Below are 21,934 nucleotides of genomic sequence, written 5' to 3'. Positions count from 1 at the left end.
AGGAAAACCTTGGATGCAGATGCGGAAGCTTTTGGATGCTCGGATGCAGTTGGGTCCTGCACTGATGCTGGCAGGAAGCTGTTTCAGCGCCTGTGGATGCGTGCAGAATGTGTCCAAGAGCATGCAGAGAGAATCCAGACAGCATCCGGGTGCACCTGGAGAGCATTCGGACTTTTTGAACGCCCAGTGACTTAAGTGACTTCAAAAAACATGTGTTTCATTAATTGATCAACATTGAACCATGAACTATGTTTTGATTTTGTAATTCAAATTGCATAGGAATCTTGAACTTGAGTAATTGACTAATTAGACTATTACTGTTATTTCAATTTGAACTATCAATGGTGAAGTATCATGCCATAGAATGATTTATTTTTGTATCATATATATTTATATATGGACGCATCCAAAATCCCCAAAAAAAAATCTGCGCACCAGCACCCTGCACCCGCATCAGCATCAGAACCAGCATTGGTAACTTCAATTTTCAAGAATAACCTATTTAAGACTAGAGTCTAAGGACAAACAGCCTCAGATCAATTATGGCTACCTTGCATTACTATTTCCTGAAAACAACCAAACATTTTTAAAGCATCCTTTCCAACCCTGAAAGAGTTTTATAAAGAGTGGGAGCCAGCTTTGATGTTTGGATTGATCAGATATGAATCATCAATTGTTAGAGTTTTACCTTTGAAATATGAACACCAAGGTTTCTGTGAACACCGGAGCATTCAATGCATAGCAAAATGCCTAGATTTAATGAAGCCCAGTCTGGATCATGGCAACCACAGTCTGCGCATACATCATTTCCAGGAACTTTTCTCAGTGCATCAAGGGGCCTCTCTTGCTGTTCAGCTGCCACATGTCCCTGCATACCTCTAACAGTATCCTGAAAGGATGGAACAGAACCCCTCACAGATGCATATTCATTAGCCAGTGATTGCTCCAAATTGGAAGAGCTACTCCATAAATTTGTATCACCAAATTTGCCTTGATGTCCACTAACTCTTGGACTACGAGGAACCCTCTGGCTAAAACCCACCTGAACAGTTCAAAGGTTCAAAAAGAACTAATTACAAATTGGGCATAAGAAGATCTAAGAATCCAACATTAAACCTAGTATTAATTGCTTAATCTATTCTAAGTCATGCTATTATAAAAATTCTATTTAATTCGCAATTGTGGTCAAGTCACCCACTGCAAAGAAATATATATAACTCGTGGGAAAACAGCTTCACCACGTTGACAATAAATTATTATAGATTTAATCGATTAGCCATAGCAATATTATTGCTCTTACCTGTTCTGGCAACTGAGAATTCAGTAGTGAGGCAATTACTGCAGTGATTTTGTCAATCCAGTCCATTCGATCTACGGCATTCTCTGCCTGTAAAAGAGAATTAAAAGAGGAATAGCATCTGTTAGATCAATGGGCTCCATCTCTTGATGTGAAGATATAGATTCAGAAAACTATTAGAATAGTAAAAATTAAATATATTGAAAAACATATATATATGATCGAGTATCACATTATTATAACGTCAGTTTTGAGATATTATATATCTATATATATATATATATAATATTTTTAACTTATAGCAATTCTGTTTATACACTGATTGACCTAAGTATGTTGACCAACTGAATTAGTCGATTGGTTATCAGTGAGTATTGTTTGTTAATCCACGTAACTTTAAAAAGTCATGTTCCCGATGGAAGTGACTCATCAAAGGAGTCACTCCATTGGGGACATGACTCCTCATATATGTATTTGTATACAATCGAATCGTAGTAGATTAACGGTGAACACATCATTATTCAGTCTTCAAGTTATCTGCTGCATTCAAACTAAATTCACTTTCAATTCAATCTTTTTCAATCAAATCGATAGCCATCAATCTTGATTACTGATTATTATTATTATAAACTGTCTTCTGCAAATCAGATATATACTGACAGATAGATATCTGTCACAAACTGTTATAAGGAATTAGTGAAAGGATCAAAGACAAAGATCATCTATACCAGTAAGTCTGATAAAACTTAACAATAAGAACACAGTATCCATCAGTGCTTGGTTATCTAACAAAGTAAGTGCATTCCTGCAGAAACACTAAGATTCAAATGTGGCAGATTTTGCCTCCATCACTTACATACAAAGAAAGATCCAAACAAATTGCTATCTTCCTCATGTAAGTCTGAATACATAACAGAAGTGGACATATTAAGAATTAGTTCAAGCAGGGATTAAATCCAGGATTGTACCTGTAAGGTGTAGTTCTTCGTTGGAGAAATTATTCTAAAACAGAATCGTAAATCTGTCTGCTCTGCATCCACCTTTATGGTAGATGTAAGAAGATTTACCGTATGATGTGTCACACTCTTCTCCTCCTGTGGTATTCCGTGATGAGAAGAAAGAAACCGACCTAACAAACCAGCAACATGCTCAGATGAAGAGGGTGCCCTCTGAATAGACTGCTGATTTGTAGGTCCCTGAGAAACGAATGGCACAATTAACTCACAATATGAAACCTCACCTTAAGCAGACTGCTCACAGTTTTTTAAGTATATTGAGAAACTCTAAGAGCATACAAACAACATTGAAAACCTACTGCTGGCCTGCTCCATTGTTTGCGGTAATAATACAACATTCCACGACTATCAAGGACAAAAAACCTTCTCTTCCAATCACCCCTCAAGTTTGAAGACCGCTTCAACAAGTAACCTTGTTTGATTGTTTGAACCTGAAACATTAAGCAAATGGGATCTCCAGTACGGTCAGATGTTTGAATTTCTCGACCAGATGTTCCAAGGCCAGAAAGCATATATGGTCTAATGGCTTCAATTGATCAAAAGATGTGCCAGAAATGGTCATGCACAAGGTTATAGCCATCCAACATCCTTGGTCCGTTACTAAGAAAGTTATACGACCCCTAAAACAACATGAATAAAGAAATAACATTGGCAAAGGTCCAACACAGATACCTTTCCTTTCATGCTGGATTGCATAACTGCCTCGATCATTTTATGAGAACTCCTGCCAACAGCTTGGATACCATCCCCAGAAGGAGAAGTTTCAACATCACTAAAAGAGCGCTGGTTTTCATGTTCAATCTGCTTCCTAAACTCCTGTATCCTTTCTGCAAGAGCAGATTGCTCATAGTTTGTTCTTTCCCTTGACTGTTGTGCATATGTTAATACCTGGACGGCAATGACAGAGAAGCTATCAGAATATGGTGAAGTGGAGAGAAGTAATCTGTTTGCAGCTATGACTGCAGGAAACTCATATATCTGGCTGTATTTTTTATAAAAATGAAATTGTAATTTAAACATGAGAATATAAATAACTCTTGAACAACATTCCTACACATTTCAGATTTACTTATCATAAAGTACAGATATAAAAGCAATAGATGGTGGTGTAAGGCCAGTAAATTTTTTCTTTATTTCTTGCTTCAAAGTTCAGAGAGTGGATGTAATTTGTTGTAAACATTTTTGTCAAAGCAGAGTTGAATCTACAAGAGATGTCTGTCGATGGGGATTTGCAGTACTTTTCACGAAAAATGAGTGCATCAAGCTTCCATTTCTATCAAACAAATATTTTGCATACTGAAGTATATTTTGTAGGAACAAAGCACTCAATTCCAATTTTTATTTTAATGCACATATATTGGGGTTGTGAATTTTCTGACAATAAGATTTATGTACTCTAATATTATAACAAACTTTTATACATATTCAAGCAAAACGAATAACCTGGTGTATGTATGGTTCCATTTGATGCAGTAATTCATATCCCTAGATACATGTCAGACAAGGAAGTTCATCAGCTGAAGCATTCAACGGAAGAAACCATAATCTGGTAATTCCAATCTCTTAAGTTAAACCTTAATAATCCTTTTCACTGCAGTGTTTATATCAGGATACCTGTTTAAAGTAGCGCAGGTGTGCATCCATGGTTCCACTGACAGCTTCCAAAAACTCAAACTTTTTTTTAGCTTCAATATTTGAGAGAGCAGTCACCTGGATTTTTCATATGCGGTACCATTGTATGAATGGCTGTCTACGTGAATGAAACTCAATGCACAACATTTTCTATAGCAGCACCTAAAATTGGAGCCAAATAAAATAGATCATGTGGCAATTATATGGAAGTTAACTAACTGCATACATACTAGATTGAAGCGAGCTTGCTCAAATGCTGATCTTGCATTACGCAAATCCTGCAATCAAGATAAATGGAAATGATGACCTAGAGAACAGACCAAAAGTTGATAAGCATTTGCAAACTTGCACATATTTGCCATCTCAATACATGATACCTCTTCTGTCTCTGTAACTATGTCAATTCTTGTAGTTTTCTTCAATGACATAAACTTTTCACGGACCTGTAGAAGCATATATTACAAATCTTAAAAACCGTGAATGAGTTTGAACTATACAATCCTACGCAAAGCAATCAATTGTATTTGTAAATGTACTGTGCTTTTTATGTTATCAGGATTTTTGGATATACACTCCTGGTAAATCCCTACAATTTAGATCTTTATGCAGCTTGATTGAGGAGAAACTTAAGGTACTTAATGCTTTTTGTTATATATATAGGCTATGTTGACTGCATTTTTGAGATCCACTGAAATTCGTTGGTCATTTCTGTAATCTGCTAACTATCTTGCATGAGATAGTATCCCTGATTAACCAAAGGCATACATACTACATCTTTTTCTAGACCTAATAAAGTTTGTCTGAAGAAATTTTTTCATTAATCAAAACCAATCATAACAACATCCAATAAAAGCATAACTTAAAGATTGGAAGATCAAATATCTGGATGCTGGTTTTCAGTCAATAAATGTAATATATAGCCTGGTTCTGGTCTGATTTTTCTCTTTTATATTTTAATTGTATTTTGACTTGACTTTGGCAATATAAAACATAGATGCAATACTCACCAGTAATCATAGATCTATAACTTCTGAAGAGAAATTGGATGCAACAAGTAATCATCATATTTACTAGCCAAAACTTCTCACCAAGTTCTAAGAAAATAGCCCATTTTTTTGCAACTTCTCACCAATTTCTCAGTGAGTCCGTTATTATTTATTGGCTGCAGATTCATAATATGTTCTGCCATCAAACTGTATAAAAATGTCTCAGAAGGAATAAAACTGGTTTACTGGTTTTGATCTATGTCAACATAATCTTGAACATTTGTCCCCTCTTTACAAGGTGTAAGAATTTTTATTTTATTTTCTCTTAGTTTGCCTTTTGAAACTTTTGTCAGGATACAGATCAGATCATGTAACAGTTGCATCCGATGCATGAATCCAACACAGATACATAGATGAGCTAATATGCATTTTCCATTGGGACAGATCCCCAATATCAGAGATTTGAATTTAGATATCAGTGCCAGTACATTTATTCATTGACAATGGTCATGTATTGTTGTTATGAATATCCATGTAATTTTACTTCTCATATAGAAATTTTAAATAAAGCTTTTGGCAAAAGGATTGGATAAGGAATTGAACAATTATCTTGTAACTAGTATATGGAATTAATTGATATATCATTCTTATTTTAATCTCAATTGCACATTCATCCTATAAAGAGTATTAGAATTTTATCTTTATTATTTATTATTTAATGGTCAATATTGTAACTTATGTAAGTATTAGATAGTTTCTAATTTAGAATTGTTTCTTCATAGAAGCATCACTTTTGTAGTCATTTAAATCATAGTTGAAAATCTTGTGATAATATATCCTGTAGCACAATATATCGCGAATCAAACTCAAAGAAGTTATAATTGCTGTTAATATCACTAGCGATTTTTTTCATTTTTTGAGTCCCAACATTATCAGAAAAATTACAAAAATAGTGTGCTATATTAGAGTTTAAATCAGCAGTAAAGTCAATAGATACATGAAAAATTGTTTTAGGGTTTTCATGGTTAAAAAAGCGACAAAAATCCCATTTTTTAATTCTCATTTTTGGTGTTGTTTTTTGGAGACAAAAATAACAGGCACCATTCTCAAACACCTCCAGACATAAATTAGTGAAAAAGACATCAAATGTAATTCATAAGACATTTCCACCCTTAGATAAAAACAAATCAAAAGAAAATGCATCAATATCCATAAGTGAAAAAATCAGTCAATTTGATTGGAAGTTACATCAAGAAAACTTGAAAAGGGATAAAGCAATTGCAAACTATTTTAATTCTAGGCAATCACACTTAATACTAAGAACTATATATTTAACTCAAAACTTTGAATAATATATGGTCGGTATCTCAAATCAGTATATGTTCTACAAATTTGGTGTATATGTGTGTGTTTTAAAGAATATTTTAAGAAATTGTCTAATTTCAAATATACTTTTGGTGATTCCGAGTTTTTAAATATTTTTGGGCCAGTCAAGATATTGTGGAGTTTGAGTTATTCAACCTTGTTTTAAATGATTGATTGGTCATTCCATTTTATTCATTCTGCCATTTTACCAAAACATGGTATCAAAGCCGGAGAAATAAATTTTGTTTTCCACTATTTTACTGTTGCTTTGTAGACTTCCGTAAGGCTTTTAATCCCGTCCCCTAGATGGCCCTCTTCCAGCGACTTAGAGACATTGGGATTTTAGAGATTTTACTAACAGTTATTATAAGGTTGTATGCGAGCATGGTGGGCAGATTCAAGACTTTTTTTGTTCCTATCTAGAGCACTATTGGGGTGAAGCAGAGTTGCCCTCTTTCCCCCACCCTGTTGGGTAATTTTGTTGATGAGCTTAAGGCCTTTATCAAGGACTCTTTGCTCCCCACTGATGGGTGTTACTTGCATCAAGTACTAATCTCTATTCTCCTTTTTGTTGATGATGTGACTTTGTTGGCCTCCTCCCTGAACTTTGCAAAGGCTTCTCAATAACTTAGTTTCCTTTTGTGATCTGCGATAGCTTACGATGAATTTGGGCAAAACTCAAGTCGTGGTCTTTACCTATTTGAAGACCTCACATCTGCACTTCTACTTTCAGAGCTAGGTGATTGAGATTACCTCTTCTTACACACATCTCGAGGTCAAGTTCTTTTGACCTAGCTTCAACTTGAGACCTGCCTTGACCTCACTTCAACTTGAGACCTGCCATCCAACCTAAAGTTGGTAAGGATATGGAATCCTTCTCTTCTTGACTTGGATTGGACCTCTATTTAACATGTTCAGACTTTGTTCCTTTGACGCATCATCAAATGTCATCGTACACCCCACATAGCATTATTTTGGTCGAGTTTGGGGCTCATCCCTTCAAGCTTGGTGACATTTTGGACCTGATTTGGTTTCTTCACTGTCTCCATGGCTTTGCAGAGTCCACAAATGGCCAACACAGATATTCTTACTTAGCCTATTGTTCCTCTGATGTAGTTGCGGACTCGAACCCTACCTCTAGAGCCTGTTGTTGGTTTTCTTAGGCCACTTCCCTATTGGGTTCGATCGAGATCGACATTGACCATCTTCCACCCTTCCAATTCTCATTGGATGCTCCCGCTCACTTTCTCCCGTCATGGCAGGAGTTGAAAAGACATGTTAGACTTGATATATACAAGCGGTACATCACTACGATGTGGTGTAACCCTACTGGGCCATTATGCCCTAGGATGACCTTTTATACTAAGCATTTTCTAGGTATTCGGGATGGGATTATTGTGCGCCCTAGTTACTTGTCTCAGCACTACTGTCATGCCTTGTGTATCTCTCTAGGGTCCTTCAAAATTGGCTCCCACCGACTTCAAATCCAAACAGATCAGCACTTCAACAGAGAGGATCAGACCTATCGGGTGTGTACCTTGGCTAAGATTGAGTCTAAGACCCACTTCATCTTTCCTTGCCCCGCATACTATGACATCAAAGGGAGATTTTATTGGTTATTCAAGGAATGCAGGCCCATATCTGTGCTCTTTCCCAGACATCATTTTGTGCTCCTCTTGTATGTTGTTTCCTTTGTTGTGCACTTTTAGTCCCCTAGACCCTTTTGGTGGTATCTTGTTGAACAATGATAAATTTATCTTATCTTATCCAAAAAAATAATCAATGAAACTTTTTCAATTTTGTTGAGAAAAAAAACTAAACTTTTCAATCTTTTAGCTTTTTGTCTAAAATTACTATATGGAATTGATTGATGCATCATTATTAATTTAATCTCAATTATGTATTCATCATTAAAAGACTATTAGAATAGTATCTTTATTATTTATTATTTAATGGTCAATATTGTAACTTACATAAATATTAGATAGTTTCTACTCTACGGTTGTTTCTTTATAGAAACATCATCTTTGTAATCCTTTAGATGATCATTTGATCATTCAATTTAATTCAATCACCTATTTTACCAAAACATGGAACCAGAAAAAATAAAAAATAAATTCTCAAAAAAATTGAATGAATTTTTTCAGTTTTTGTTTATAAAAAAATAATTTTCAGTCTTTGAGCTTCTTGTCTAAAACTTGTGGGTCATTTTCCAGACATGCATTTGTTCCCTCCTGCCTGTCCTAAGTCATTTACTCTCTACGAAATCACTGTTTTCTCATTCTTCTACATTTTTTCCTGCGATTTTTGCAAGGTCCCGTCATGTTTACTAGGTGTTGTTGTTTTTGGGTTCCTTTCTTTGTGTGATGGCCCTTCTTTGATTGATGGATTCCTATTTTCTGCAGGTTGCGACAACATTTTTTTCATCTACAGTCTAAAAAAGCAACGGCTTCTTTCTCTACGACGAGATGTTTTGCTGGCCAAGTTCAAACACGAGTCAAAATAAGTTTTTTCAAGGTAAACAACCCTTTTGTGAGCCATTACTTATGGCTAGGACTTTCAAGTTCGATTTCCAGTCCTTTTGAACTCAAACTATGGCACAATTTCTCTGAAAAACATCCATTTGTTGGTGCTTTTTCTACTTGACATGATTTTTCCAAATCGCTTGTTCTTTCTTGTTGGCTACGGTTTGTAGAGCTCTGCCTATTTTAAGACAAATTTCTAGGATCTATGCCTTTTTCGATAAATAGGATGTTTGAAAAATCCTCTTAACTTTTTTGTCAAATTAAAAGTTTACCTGCAAATGATGTGGGCTTTTTGGGAAGATTTTTGGTTCTTCATTAGAAATTTCAAGGTCTGAAAAAACTGTACATTAGGATTTCTACTAGTTTTACTTCATATTTCTTGAAGTTTGTACCAGCATTTGACTTAGTGTGTTTGTGCATTTGGATATGTGCCTCAAATTCCACAATCTATTTTCCGCCTCTCTTCTCACTTTGTGCCTCAAGAAGCGTGCAAGATGAAATCTTTGACCAACACAATGTTAGAAGCCAGTCAACAATCCAACAACAAAAAATACAACACATGGAAGCAGTGGATGATTACTATCTTTAAGTATCATTGTCTATGTAAGTTTGTTTTGGGTAAAGAATCTCGTCCTACCAGACCTAGACAACATCAGGATACATTTGATGAGCAAAACCGAGAAGCAGTCGTTGTAGTAACCCTTGTTGGTTCTAGCTTGGACACACACTAATTTTCTTATTTAGGTAGCTGTTTGACATTTCAGAAAACACTCTGCAAGCAAGCTCAATAAGACTGAGATGAATCAGAATTAACTCTACTGCCTATGCGCAAATGCATATATCTTCCCTTTCATTTGTATTCAATACTTGTGTTCAATACATTTTGAGTTCTTGAATATGAAAATAATAGAAATGTAAAGATATACAAGAAATGACATTCTTTTTTAGAACAACTTGATTTCATTCATAGGTTTAATACTTCGGCTGGAAGTACAAAATCTTAATGGTAATATCAAATGGCACCTGGTCTTTGGTGCAACAGCAATTTTTCCAAGTTTGGGCAGCAGCCTAAAGCACTATCTACCACTTCTAACGAAATAGAGCTTCATTGGTGCTGCCCAGACCCCCGAACAGGAAACGTGGCCACTGAAATGTCACATGTTGGCCCCTTACAAGAATCGCAGGTTCCCAGGTTGAGGACCAGCCTCAAGAGAATGAACGCAGACCTCTCACAAGTAATCACAGGCCTTTATCAGGTGAATGCAGGCATCTGCAAGAGATTGCAGGCCCTAAACAAGTAAATGCGGGCCTCTAGAAAGCAATCGCAGGTCAGCAAAATCAACGCTACCCCCTTATAAATGCTAACAGCTGCCAGAATTGAATCCTCAGGTTTGGATGTCTGTAATGCTAACATTCTGCAATGCCAAATTTAGGTTTTCTGTGCCAATGTGAGGGTTGGAACTCCTCAATTTTGCAAGTACTTTAGCAATTGAATTTCCAAACAACGTAGCCTTCCAGCAACAGAGGAAATAGTAGTAAGACCCAATAATCTTAGACTTGACGGTTCCCAAAATTTCATCCACCACAAACTCTCGGCACAACGAAATCTTCCAAGAAACAGAGATACAGAAATGGAAGACTCAACAACCCAGAATTCAAACCCTTATACCTCAATAAAGAGATTGAAATTACCACACTCAGAAATCCTCACCAAATCAACAAAACCAAATTAGACAATTGGATGCCTTTTCCTTCACAATGGGCTCATATTGATAACATCAAATGGCACTTAGCTTTTTCATCACATCTTTCACTTAAGAAGCTTCATCAACACAACACCATTTTATAAAATTAAATATAATAAAGGGCCATTATAATAATAAAACCTTAATAATTAATTAATAAATATGAACTCATGCAATAAATAGCCTCATCCAATACAAGTGATGACCAACTACTAGCACCACCAACTACACTCCCAAATATTGGGACTGCCTAAAATAGACTTACTAAAAATAGTAAGTCCACAATTGAGACCCTCAAATCCCATTGTCACCTCATGAGAGTCGCTATGATGAATTGACTCAATCAACAACAAACTCGCCAAAAATGGAGAAATTACAGTCATGCTTATGAAACTTTCAGTTATTGATGATACGCTACCACAAGTGCCATTCAACAAGACAACTACAAAGATCTAGAATATTTAAAAGGATCTCCATGAGACATCACATAAGAGTCGTGTATTCTTCCTAAACAAAAGGCTATTCATGATGGATGAGTGTATGTCCTTACAGGAGCATCGAACAAAGATTAACGACATTCAAGATCAGCTAATGTCCATTGGTTGGAAATTGGAGGAAGAGGATATGGTAGTCATAACCATGAAGATTCTACCTCAATCCAATGAACACTTCATCAAAATGCTCAACATTACTATAACTAATGTTGCTTAAGTTTTTAGAATTGTGCACCAAACTTCTACATCAGGACCATTAGAAACAACAATTTGGTAGTAGTGCCACTTCGTCCTCCTCAAAACATGCCTTTATAGCCAAATCCTATTACAAGGATAAAGTCAAATCTCCATCCTCTCAACAGAAGTGTCCTAGCCAATTTCAAGATAGCTCAAAGAAGAAAGTTGAATAATTGCTACCACAAATTTGGCCACTTGATAAAGGACTATCAGAATCGGAGTTCTTCTAAACAACAAAAGCAAGGAGGATCTCATCTTAAGGCTAATTTTGCAGAGCACTTAGAGAAGAAAGAATCTGCATTTTATGCTTTCATAGCAAAAAGCTTTACGGATCGTGTTAAGTCTTCTTCTTGGTACATAGACTCGAGCGCATCTTAACACTTCACTCAACAACGTGATTGGTTCACATACTTCTCACCTTCCACCGATTCGGTCATTTTTGGAGAAGAGTATACTATTGTCAGCCAAGGTGGCATGTCAATACAGTCTAGTGGGATATCGATATCTCATATTTCTCAATGTATACTACATTCCTAGCATGGAACTCAATCTTCTCTCCAAATCAAGTTATGCAGCATTCTCCTTATCTTGATGCGGTCTTCAGTTTACATAAGTGCTCGATTGTTGATCATGCAACTCCTACTATGGTGACTGTCAGAATCAACAATCATGGTTTGTACAAACTTGTGGATACAGGTGATTCTCTTGAGCATGCCCTTATAGCTATATCATCTTTCATTAACAGTTTTTGGCATCAACCATATGGTCATTTGAATATTCACTATATTTCTTACCTTGTTTGAGAGGATCTAGTTCTTAGCTTACCTAAAATTTAGACTCAGCATCATTGAGTGTGTGGAGCTTTCCAAACTAGGAAGTAGCATAGGACACCATTTAAGGATGGTAAAACATGGTGAGCCACAAAGGTATTGTAGTTGGTTCATATCAACATATGTGGTCCAATGAATGCATCTTTTGTTATTGGTGCCAAGTATTTCTTTCTTTTTGTTGATGGTTTCATATGGGTGTACTTTCTTAGATAGAAATCATGTGTTTGTTGTATTTTGGAAGTTTAAAGCCTTAGTAGAAAAAGAGACAGGTTTTTCATAGTCACTCTTAGGTCAAATAATAGAGTGGGGTGTTCTATTGCTTTCTCCAACTTCTATGATACTCATGCATCAAATGTCCATTAACCACACCTTATACACCTTAGCAGAACGATGTTGTTGAACACTAAAACCACACTATAACTAAAATGTCAAGGTCAATGATGGACCCCAAGAATGTTCCAAATAAATTTTGGGTAGAAGCAGTATTCACTATAGTCTATCTCCCTAATTGGTCTCCCACACAAGTTATTAAGGGGAAAACTCCTAAGAAAGCTTGGACTGCTCGCAAACCTAGGATAAGTCCTCTAAAAGTCTTTGGCTCTTTAGTATATGTTTGGATTTCAGATGCTCAGTGCTCCAAGTTGGATTCCAAGAGTCAAATACTTATGCTCACAGGGTACAATGATAGCCATAAGGCTTACTAACTAATTGATGTAGTCACTAATCATCTTATCTTCAATCGTGATGTTGTCTTCGATGAAGAATGTATACCTTTTCAACTTCCCTTTTCTATGCAAAATTTTGAGGATCAACCTTTATGGTAGATTTGGGTGCCTATCCTCCATTTGGTCCACGATGGGAGGGATTATGTAGACTCTAAATTTGCTGGTGCACTACCTGAATTTCCTTGGATGATGATGCTCCTATTAAACCTGTTCCAAATAATATTCCACTTATCCCTTTTGCTTATGATGTTGGTTCCTCTACTCTTTGACCTACATTGGGGGTAAAACCATCAATGATCTTCGTCCCGATGAGCTCATCAAGGGTCGATCTTTGAGAAACAAGAAGTAAAAAAATACAATCAACTTTGCTCTCATTGCCAACATTTATAGTCATTTTGAGCATCAAACATATAATGAGGCTAAAGGGATTCTTGAGTGGGAGAAGGCTATGGAAGGCGAACATTATAGTCTTTTAAAGAAGTAACACTTTGATGCTCTTTTATCTCCCTCTAGGGAAAAAGCCCATTAACTGCAACTAGGTGTATAAATTCAAGTAGAAAGCTCACGAAACCCTTGACAAGTACAAAGCTAGTCTTGTTGCTATAGGGATCTCACAAAATGAAGGCATTGACTATGAGAAGACCTTTGCTCCTACAACCAAAATGAGTACCATACAGCTCGACCTTGCCCTAATAACTTAGTTTGGTTGGAGAGTCCATTAGATGAATGCTAATAGTGCCTTCCTCAAGGGCGTGTTGCAAAAAAAAAGGTCTACATGGTGCAACGTCCTATTTTCAAGGTTTTTGGAAAGGAACATCATGTGTGAAGACTGGTGAAATCATTCTATGGCCTGAAACAGGCTCCTCAAGCTTGGTAAATCGAATCTGTTAAGTACCTTATAGATAAAGGTTTTCAGAGGAGTCCATATGATTCTAGTTTGTATGCCAAAAACACCACTAGTGATATTCTTCTTCATATTGTCTACATTAATTATTTGATTATCACTAGTAGTTTGGCACTTTTGATTGATCAGATCAAACAACGTTTGTGTCAATCCTTTGACATGACAGACTTGGGACTTCTACACTATTGCTTAGGTGTTGAATTTTGGCAGACTAAAGGTAGTATATTCTTATCTTAGTCTAACTATGTCTGCAGTTTGCTATGGAGAAAGGGATAAGCTGACAGCCAAATCAGATTTAGCTATGGTAAATGAATAAGCATTGAGGCAGTTGGTGAGCAGTATCATCTACCTTACTGCTACTAGGCTTGATCTCAGTTTTGCAAGGAGCTACATTTCATGCTTCATGACAGCCCCCAAGGCCTATCATTAGGTAGCAAGCATGTGCTACATTATGTGAAGAACACTTCTCACTCTAGTCTTTTGTACAACAAAAGTATAATCCTAGGCTTATTGATTCTATAGGCTCAGATTGGGTAGCTTTCGTCATGGCAGAAAATCAACATTTGTGTATGTTTTTAGTCTGGGGTTTGGTGCAGTCACATGGACTAGCAAGAAGCAATAGTCAGTGGCTCTTTCTTCGATAGAAGTCCAGTATCAAGGAATAGCTAAGGCAACTTTTCAAGCAATTTGGCTTTAGAAGATGTTCTCAAGCATGCATATGTCCCACGCAGATCTTAGTCCCCTTTACTTTGACAATCAAGGGGTGCTCAAACTAGCCAAGAATCCAGTCTCCCACAAAAGGACCAAGCATGTTGACCTTTGTTGTCATTTCATTCAGCAGCTGGTTGAAAATAGATCAATTCAATTGTTGTATGATCCAACTGCAGATCAAATAGAAGATATTCTTACCAAGCCTCTACGCCCAGACAAATTTGTAAACAACAGAGGGAAACTTGGTATAGTTGATAGATTGACCATTAAGGTGTTAAGATTTGAGCCCAAAAAATAAACATAAACAACAATAAGGAAAACATAACCAGAACAAAAACAACTAGAAGATACCCTAGGAAAACCATTATAAACTTAAGGGGAAAACCCAACCACACAACAAAATATCATTTTATTGATAATAAAATGTTCAAGTGTACAATGCCTTTAGCTTGAAGCAATATATGTAACTCATAGAGAGGTTCTTCACATTACAACTGAAGGTCTCTTGAGTTTCCCATAAAAAGACTCTTTATTTTCAAATACAACTCTTCGTATTCCATGCATCAATGCATGTTGAATGACACGACTTAATATTTAATATTACAATTTATCATTAATGTCTTTTTCAGTTAAAGGTCACTATAACGGTATTAATGCCCAGAGATAAAGATCTCTATCACAGCTACAAACTCCAACATAAGGGAGGGTACTAGAATATTATCTATATATTATTATTTAATGGTTAATGTTGTAACATATGTATATATTAGATAGTTTCTAATTTACGATTGTTTCATTATAAAAGCATCATCTTTCTAATCCTTTGAATGATCATTTGATCATTCCATTCAATTCATTCAATTATTTTAGCAAAGCAAAGACATCTATTGTTTAACTTGAAGAATTTAGAAAAATACTTTTGCAATGTTGTACCCATAAAACCATGTGAACTTAAATAATAGTTGACTAAATATCAAGCAAAAAAGTTATTCCATTCAGCTCCAAGGTGACAGACATTCTGAAACATCTCAGAATGAGAACAGGGAAACACATTGTTAGCAGACCTGATCATAGTGGAGTGAAGCTTTATCAAAACGCCTCCGAACCTCCTGCACATTATTGTAGAGTTCTGTCAGGTATATCTCAAGCCATATATCATCAATACAAATTTAAAGATTTAAAAAATCATGCATTCACTGAACTATTTACAAAAACTGTAACAGACTTCAAATTAGAGAATTTTCAGAAAGCCTAATTTGAACAACTTATGTCCATCTCAAAGCTGAATCTGATTTCTGAATAGAAGAAACATTAAGCATGTTCAAAGTTAAAAGACATTTTTGTGAATCACCTTGCTTTGTAACCTTCTGCATTTCCTCTTTTACTGCCCATGTACAACTCTATCCCAGGTAAAGTAATGAGATCTAGAATTAATGTTAGTGAACTATGGTTTTCTATACATATGAACAAAATGTATGGTTTCCCAACTCTTTTCAAATTACTCCACCATACAATGTACAGACTTTCTAATTACCCGAAGAAAATGATTGAGGTGAATCACAAGTGTGCACTGCAGCTGGCGCAGCACAAATGAATAATGCACCTTAGTCAACTCAGTATTTTTCAACTTATATCAATTTTAAATTTAATGAATTATCCTGTTAAAAAAGTTAGGACATGCTGTAAAGTTTTGCAAGGATACTCGTGTTGAAACATTATCTTTCATATTTTCTTCAAATCATGTTCTCGGGTCAGAACTGAATCCTGGATTCCATGTTTAGCAGGGAAGTAATTGCGTAAAAATGAGGGCTCAAATTGACAAGTGGAATTCTAAGAACAGAAAGACCATACAGCCACTGCATTGGCACTCTAGCTAGTTAAGCTGGTGTAAGGTTGAAACATAAGGCATTACCACCCTATAAACAACATTTAGTAGGACAGATACGATGGGAATTGTATGTGCCATGACAATTAGTAATATCAATAAATTTAGCATAAATGCTAGCTGTATAAGATAGACATCAGATGTTTAAAAAGGAGAATATCCTGGAGTCCTGAATATTTGAGTAAAGATAAGGCCATCTACAGTTGCAATTGAAGATTTTTTGTGATGACAAGCACTATATGAAATTTGCAAGGAAATTAATTACAATGGTTTGTATTAAGTACCTATATTTAGTATCTATCATGCACATTTAAGTAACAGTATGTCTTTTATTTTGTTTTGTCTAAGGTTGCTCTATACCCAATCCCTAAATTATTCTGAAAGCAACTTCTGAGAACTAACGACTGTTTAGGTCTTTGTTAGTTCCTACATACCCCTAATTGCTTTCTTAATGCCTTAATTCACTAGGGTTTGAGTAGATATTATTGGTCAAATCTAAGTTTTCAAATTTGGTAAAAGATAGGTTATGAACATGAGGTTTTGAGATGCCAACATGTCAAAAAAATGTCTTGGGTACATTGCGTATGTCTTATTCCCTTAATTCCCAAGGGTTTGAGTAGATATTTATTGGTTAAATCTAAGTTGCCAAATTTGGTTAGAGATTGGTTATGGATATGAGGTTTTGATACACCAACATGTCAAAACAATATCTTGGGTACACTGTGTATGGTTCAATGTGTGTGTGTATGAAAAAAGAAATTGAAGCACACAGAATTGTAAATACATTTGATAGGATGATACCAATTGTACTATGCAGCCCTGCTCTAGTATAATTTTTTTTTCCTAAGTTCATTGTTTTTGGAATGTTTGAAGAGAGAAGATTGAATAGACAGGTGTTAGGATAATATCTTCAAAGATAAAATATTTCTTTAATGGTCATCTAGTTGTCTTTAGTCTCTATAGGAAAGTTTCCTATTCTATCTTCTGTCAATATATATTTCTTTTTTGAAATATACTGTTTGCACATTCTATAAGAACGTTTCCGTTCTTTGTTAATAAACATCCCATTATTCTATCATCTGGCTTGTGTAACATGGTATCAGAGCTTAGGGAATTTTTTTCAAAAAATTAAGAATTTCATTATGAAATCTCATGTTCTTTAATTTTTTCAAAATAAATCCATTTATTCATTGACCCATCAAGGGTGTCTGTTGAAATTCAATTTGCAGCACTTTTGTGGGTTTGCTTGCTTTGCCTTTATTCAATCAACCTATGGTTTGTCTGCAACTTGTGCGGCCATATTTGGGATTGTATTTGTCTTAGACAACATTTTTTCTCTTCAACTCATTCCTGGTGTATGTTTGCGGAAGCCTCTCTTCATTTTGAGGACTTCTCTCCAGTACCATGACTCTTTTCTATGCAATGTCTAGGACTACAGCTGCCAGTGTTTCCTAATCGTTTTGTGCCCTTTCCTGATCATAGAAGCCATTGTTTCTCTAAAACTTGTGCGCCCCATTTATGCAACCTATGGTCTCTTTGTGGAATTTTCTTCTACTAATCCACCATTTTCGACCTCTTTCAAGGTTGAATTTGAAAAAAAAGGCACCCATTTCCACCTGTAGCTTGTCTGCAATTTTTTTGTGGTTTTCCCAGCTAAATAGGGTTTCCTACAAAACTCCATGTTCTCTTACTGATTCAAAAATCTACTTGCAAATCCTTCATCATTTTTTCACAATTTCAATTGGGTCATCGTTAGAATTTTTTGGGTGCATCAGTTTTCATGCCTCAAATTCTGTACCAGCCGAAATTTTATTCTAATTTCATATTCCTTCTGGGCTTTTTGAGATCTCTTATGGGCCTTTGTGGGATTTTCTAGGTCCATTGGAACATTTTCTCGAATTCATGCATGTTCAATTTTGATCAATTTTTTCCTCAAAAATCATAACATATCATTGTAATCCGTATTGTTCATGTGACATTTTCTTTTTTCGGTTTGTCAAATTTTTCCTTAAAAATCGTTCAGTTCTATAATACACAAATTGTGTGGGATTCAAAGTTTTACTATTTTTTCCAAAAATAATGCTTTGTAAAACTTCTGTATCTAGGTTTTTTGGCTTTTTTCAAAAAAAATAAAAACATGGCTTCTTGTAGTCTATAATGAGTCAAAGTACGCTTCTGCAAAAGTTCTCTGTCTCTAACATTTTGCAAATCTAGGGGGCGTCTTAGTCACTGCAGAATGTTTTGACATTCATACAATGACCATTTAGGGAAAGTATTAGGATAATATCTTCTAAGATTGAATGTTCCTTTAGTGGTCATCTAGTCGTCTTTAGTCTATATAAGAAAGTTTCCTATTCTGACTTTTGTTAATGCATGTTTCTTTTTAGAAACATATTGTCTGTACATTCTATAAGAATGTTTCCATTCTTTGTTACCCTTGTTGGGTGGATATTTTGCAACCGACAGTTTTGAGTAAAAATCCAATTGCAAAATAGAATGACTAGCCACAGCATGTGAGACAGAGTCTTTCCTACCTTAAAGGGAAGGCTCCCCCTTCTCACCGTTCTTTGGATCAACTCAAGGTAAGCAAGAAGTCAAGAGATTTTGTAAAAAAGGTGTTACCAATATTCTTTCTTCTTAACTTTCAAGAAAAAATCCACTTACTCGTTGTGCAAGTAATGGGCAGAGTGAATCTCTAACTACACTTCTATCTAAAGCTGAAATTGGTGATACCAATAAACTAACATTAACTCAAAGGCTAGTTGAAAGTGTAACAATTTGGCTCTAAGTCTAGTCATACTTCTATATGGAAAAGCTTTACAGTTAGGGCACAAAGGCTCCGAAAAGTAAGAATAACTTAACTATTTTGTGAATTAAGAAAGATGTATAAACTACAAACAAAGCTTCCAGCTATATATTTCCACAATTGCTCCTAGTCAAAGCTCTAGCTCCAATTGCTTCTTAAATCACTATGCTCTTCTATTGAAAACACAATAATAACATGAATCAAGAAAATAAGCACAAATTACAGTCAAAGCTTCTAATTTTCTCTATCACAATTGCTTCCAGTCAAAGCTTTGAATCCAATTGCTTCTTTTATTCACTTTTCTCCCAAATTTGTATTACACAATCAAAGTTATACTTGCACAAATGTGGCAGAGCTTTCTTGCATACAACAACAGATGATTTTTACAATGAGGGGGCACTCCCTTATATAGGCATAGAAGTTGAGGAAAAGATGGAGGAAAAAGTGGGAGCAACTCAACCAACTTTGACCTAGTCTAACTAAAAGAGAAATTATAGTGCAACTCGCATTACATCTTTTCATGTGCATGCAACTCGCATTACATGTAATTACACATGTAAGTCGTATTAAATGTAATTACACATTTTCATATAATACATTCTCTCCAATTACAAACATGAAAGAAGAAGAAAGAAGACGGAAGAGAATTGAAACAATCCTAGGGATTGTCTTGAAAGGCCTTGTACTTGACGATGCAATCCCGGATGATCACAGGATTGGGAGTTCTTGTATTTTGTGCCACTACAATCACCTTGATAACCATGGTCTTGAATCTTTTGATAATCTCTGACTGTATTTGATGAATTGTTCATTGTCATGTGGAATCTTGATGTGATTCAGTTTTTCTTGCTCAAGTTGTCACGAATTTTCCTTTGTAGATTGACACATTATGGATTCTTTGACACTTTGAAAACCTTCTTGACGATGTCCGGATGTAAACTCAGAACAACTTTCCATTAGCACCTTTACCTCTCTTTTTTTTCGAAGTAAAGTGCTTGGTGCATGGGAATGTGTGCAAATGAGAGCTTTTGAATTTAAAAGTGTCTTGAGCTTTCAAAATGTCATTGCACAGAAAATGGATTACATGTATATACAACATGTAATGAAGAATGAAAAGTGAGATGACATACAAATGTGGATGTAGGATGCGCTTTACATGTAAGTGCGGGTGTTGGGATGAGGTGCAAAGCATGTAAAGATGTGGAAATATGTACTTGTTCATGGAGGTGTGAATGCATATGGAGAGATGGAAATGGAAAATGGAAGAGGGATAATGAGCTTTATAGTCATCTATGATGAAAGGAGAAGTCAAAGTACATGGAAGATGAAAATGACATCTTTTGACTTCTTAACAAGTGACTTTTAATCAAAATCGGACCTTTTGGATGCTATTATACGTAAGCCATTTCATGTAATCGTGTCATGCGAATGGATGCAAAAAGTGAGATGAGTGAAAATGGGATTACATGCATGTGCAAATGGTAAATGAGATGGAAAACATGTAATCGCATTTGTCGGATGAATGTGAAGTGTTGTGACATGGAAGATGGAAGTGGGACATGATGATGTTTTCGCATGAAGTCAAACAAGAACAAGTTCTTGGGAAAGAACTTGTAGTTTCTCCAAAGTGGAGAAAACCGACAAGCAAGTACAAAACACAGAGACACAAAGAAAAACATACCTTTGGAAAGTGACTCAAACATGTCAACATGGAATTTCGAATTTGGAGTTTGGGAAAATTCCAAAAGTGTGTAAATGACAGTCTTCATCATTTTTAAAGGCAAAATGCACTTTTCATGGCATATATATGGACAAGTGTGCAATAACAAGCCATAATATGCATGGAAATAGCAACATAAGCATGAATTGATGAGCAAATTTGAAAATGTCCACTTAGTTGGAGGTTAAAGAGCCAAAATAGAAAGTTTTATAGACTTGAAGACTAATTCTCCCTCAAATTTGGATTTTCAATTAACTTTTTGAATTTTTCCGTACTTGCATGTAACGGACATTTAATGGTCGAATTTGACATGAGAAGGCCAAAAAAGTGGTCTCCAAAGACAAGGGCACGCATTAAAACTCAAAAACATCCCTCTTGATCCAAATGTATGTGACTTTTTTATGCAAAAATCTGGGCCGCTTTTGCAAAAACGTGGCCAAAAAATGCATGTTTTTGAGTCATTTTTGACTTGTGAATGCAAAAGCAACTTCCCCAAATGTATATAAATGGATCAAAATGCAAAAACGTAACTCCAAAATGCAAAAAAGTGGATAAAAACCCCAATTTTTCTGGGCGGTTTTAGCAAAAATGTATTCATAAAAGGCATGAAATGAATTCGTTTTTGGCTTCCCAGTGCAAAAAAGTGAGCCAAGATGTATTGCAAATGATTGATGATGCCAAAACCTAAGTTGCCGGATTCATCCCCCGTTGCTTGGATTCGGATCCGAGTCCGCATGGGTCTACATTTGCCCACGGGTTCGAGTTGGGTCCTTAGTTTGGACTGTGGGTTCGCTTGGGTCTTTGTTGGAGCAAGCCCAGACAAACCCACAGCAAACCCAAGAGGACCTGGGGCTAAAACAACTTTAAAGAGTGTTTTTTTTGTTTTTTTTCTTATGTACCTCTAAAAGGAACTTAATAAAAGATATTTCACTCATCTAATCTCTTACGTTGAGGAGAAGGAGGATGATATAGCAGCATATGGGACTAGTGGAACCAGTTTGGGTTCCAATGATGAGGATCTAGATATAGTTGCAGTTGGGGATGAAGCCATTGATC

The 21,934-nt window shown here is 35.7% G+C and overlaps 1 protein-coding gene across 4 annotated transcripts in view; it reads right to left on the bottom strand.

Annotated features, from left to right (window-relative positions):
- LOC149553579 (ADP-ribosylation factor GTPase-activating protein AGD3-like) overlaps window positions 1–21,934 on the bottom strand; it is a 150,281-nt gene that overhangs the window by 22,683 nt on the left and 105,664 nt on the right. For all 4 annotated transcript variants that reach the window (XM_089788979.1, XM_089788980.1, XM_089788981.1 and 1 more), the window contains 10 exons: window positions 15,532–15,576; window positions 4,323–4,388; window positions 4,176–4,223; window positions 3,928–4,023; window positions 3,757–3,798; window positions 2,986–3,201; window positions 2,613–2,744; window positions 2,266–2,493; window positions 1,301–1,387; window positions 689–1,042 (listed from right to left, as the gene is read on the bottom strand). In XM_089788979.1, coding sequence (XP_089645105.1) covers window positions 689–1,042; window positions 1,301–1,387; window positions 2,266–2,493; window positions 2,613–2,744; window positions 2,986–3,201; window positions 3,757–3,798; window positions 3,928–4,023; window positions 4,176–4,223; window positions 4,323–4,388; window positions 15,532–15,576 — 1,314 coding nt within the window. The remainder of the gene's footprint in view (window positions 1–688; window positions 1,043–1,300; window positions 1,388–2,265; window positions 2,494–2,612; window positions 2,745–2,985; window positions 3,202–3,756; window positions 3,799–3,927; window positions 4,024–4,175; window positions 4,224–4,322; window positions 4,389–15,531; window positions 15,577–21,934) is intronic.

The sequence above is a fragment of the Cupressus sempervirens genome, chromosome 6 (genome assembly GCF_028749045.1).
Source record: "Cupressus sempervirens isolate cs-2001-9-10 chromosome 6, ASM2874904v1, whole genome shotgun sequence".
Taxonomy (NCBI): domain Eukaryota; kingdom Viridiplantae; phylum Streptophyta; class Pinopsida; order Cupressales; family Cupressaceae; genus Cupressus; species Cupressus sempervirens.
The sequence above is the reverse complement of the archived record's forward strand: the minus strand, read 5'-3'. Positions and strand labels throughout refer to the sequence as shown.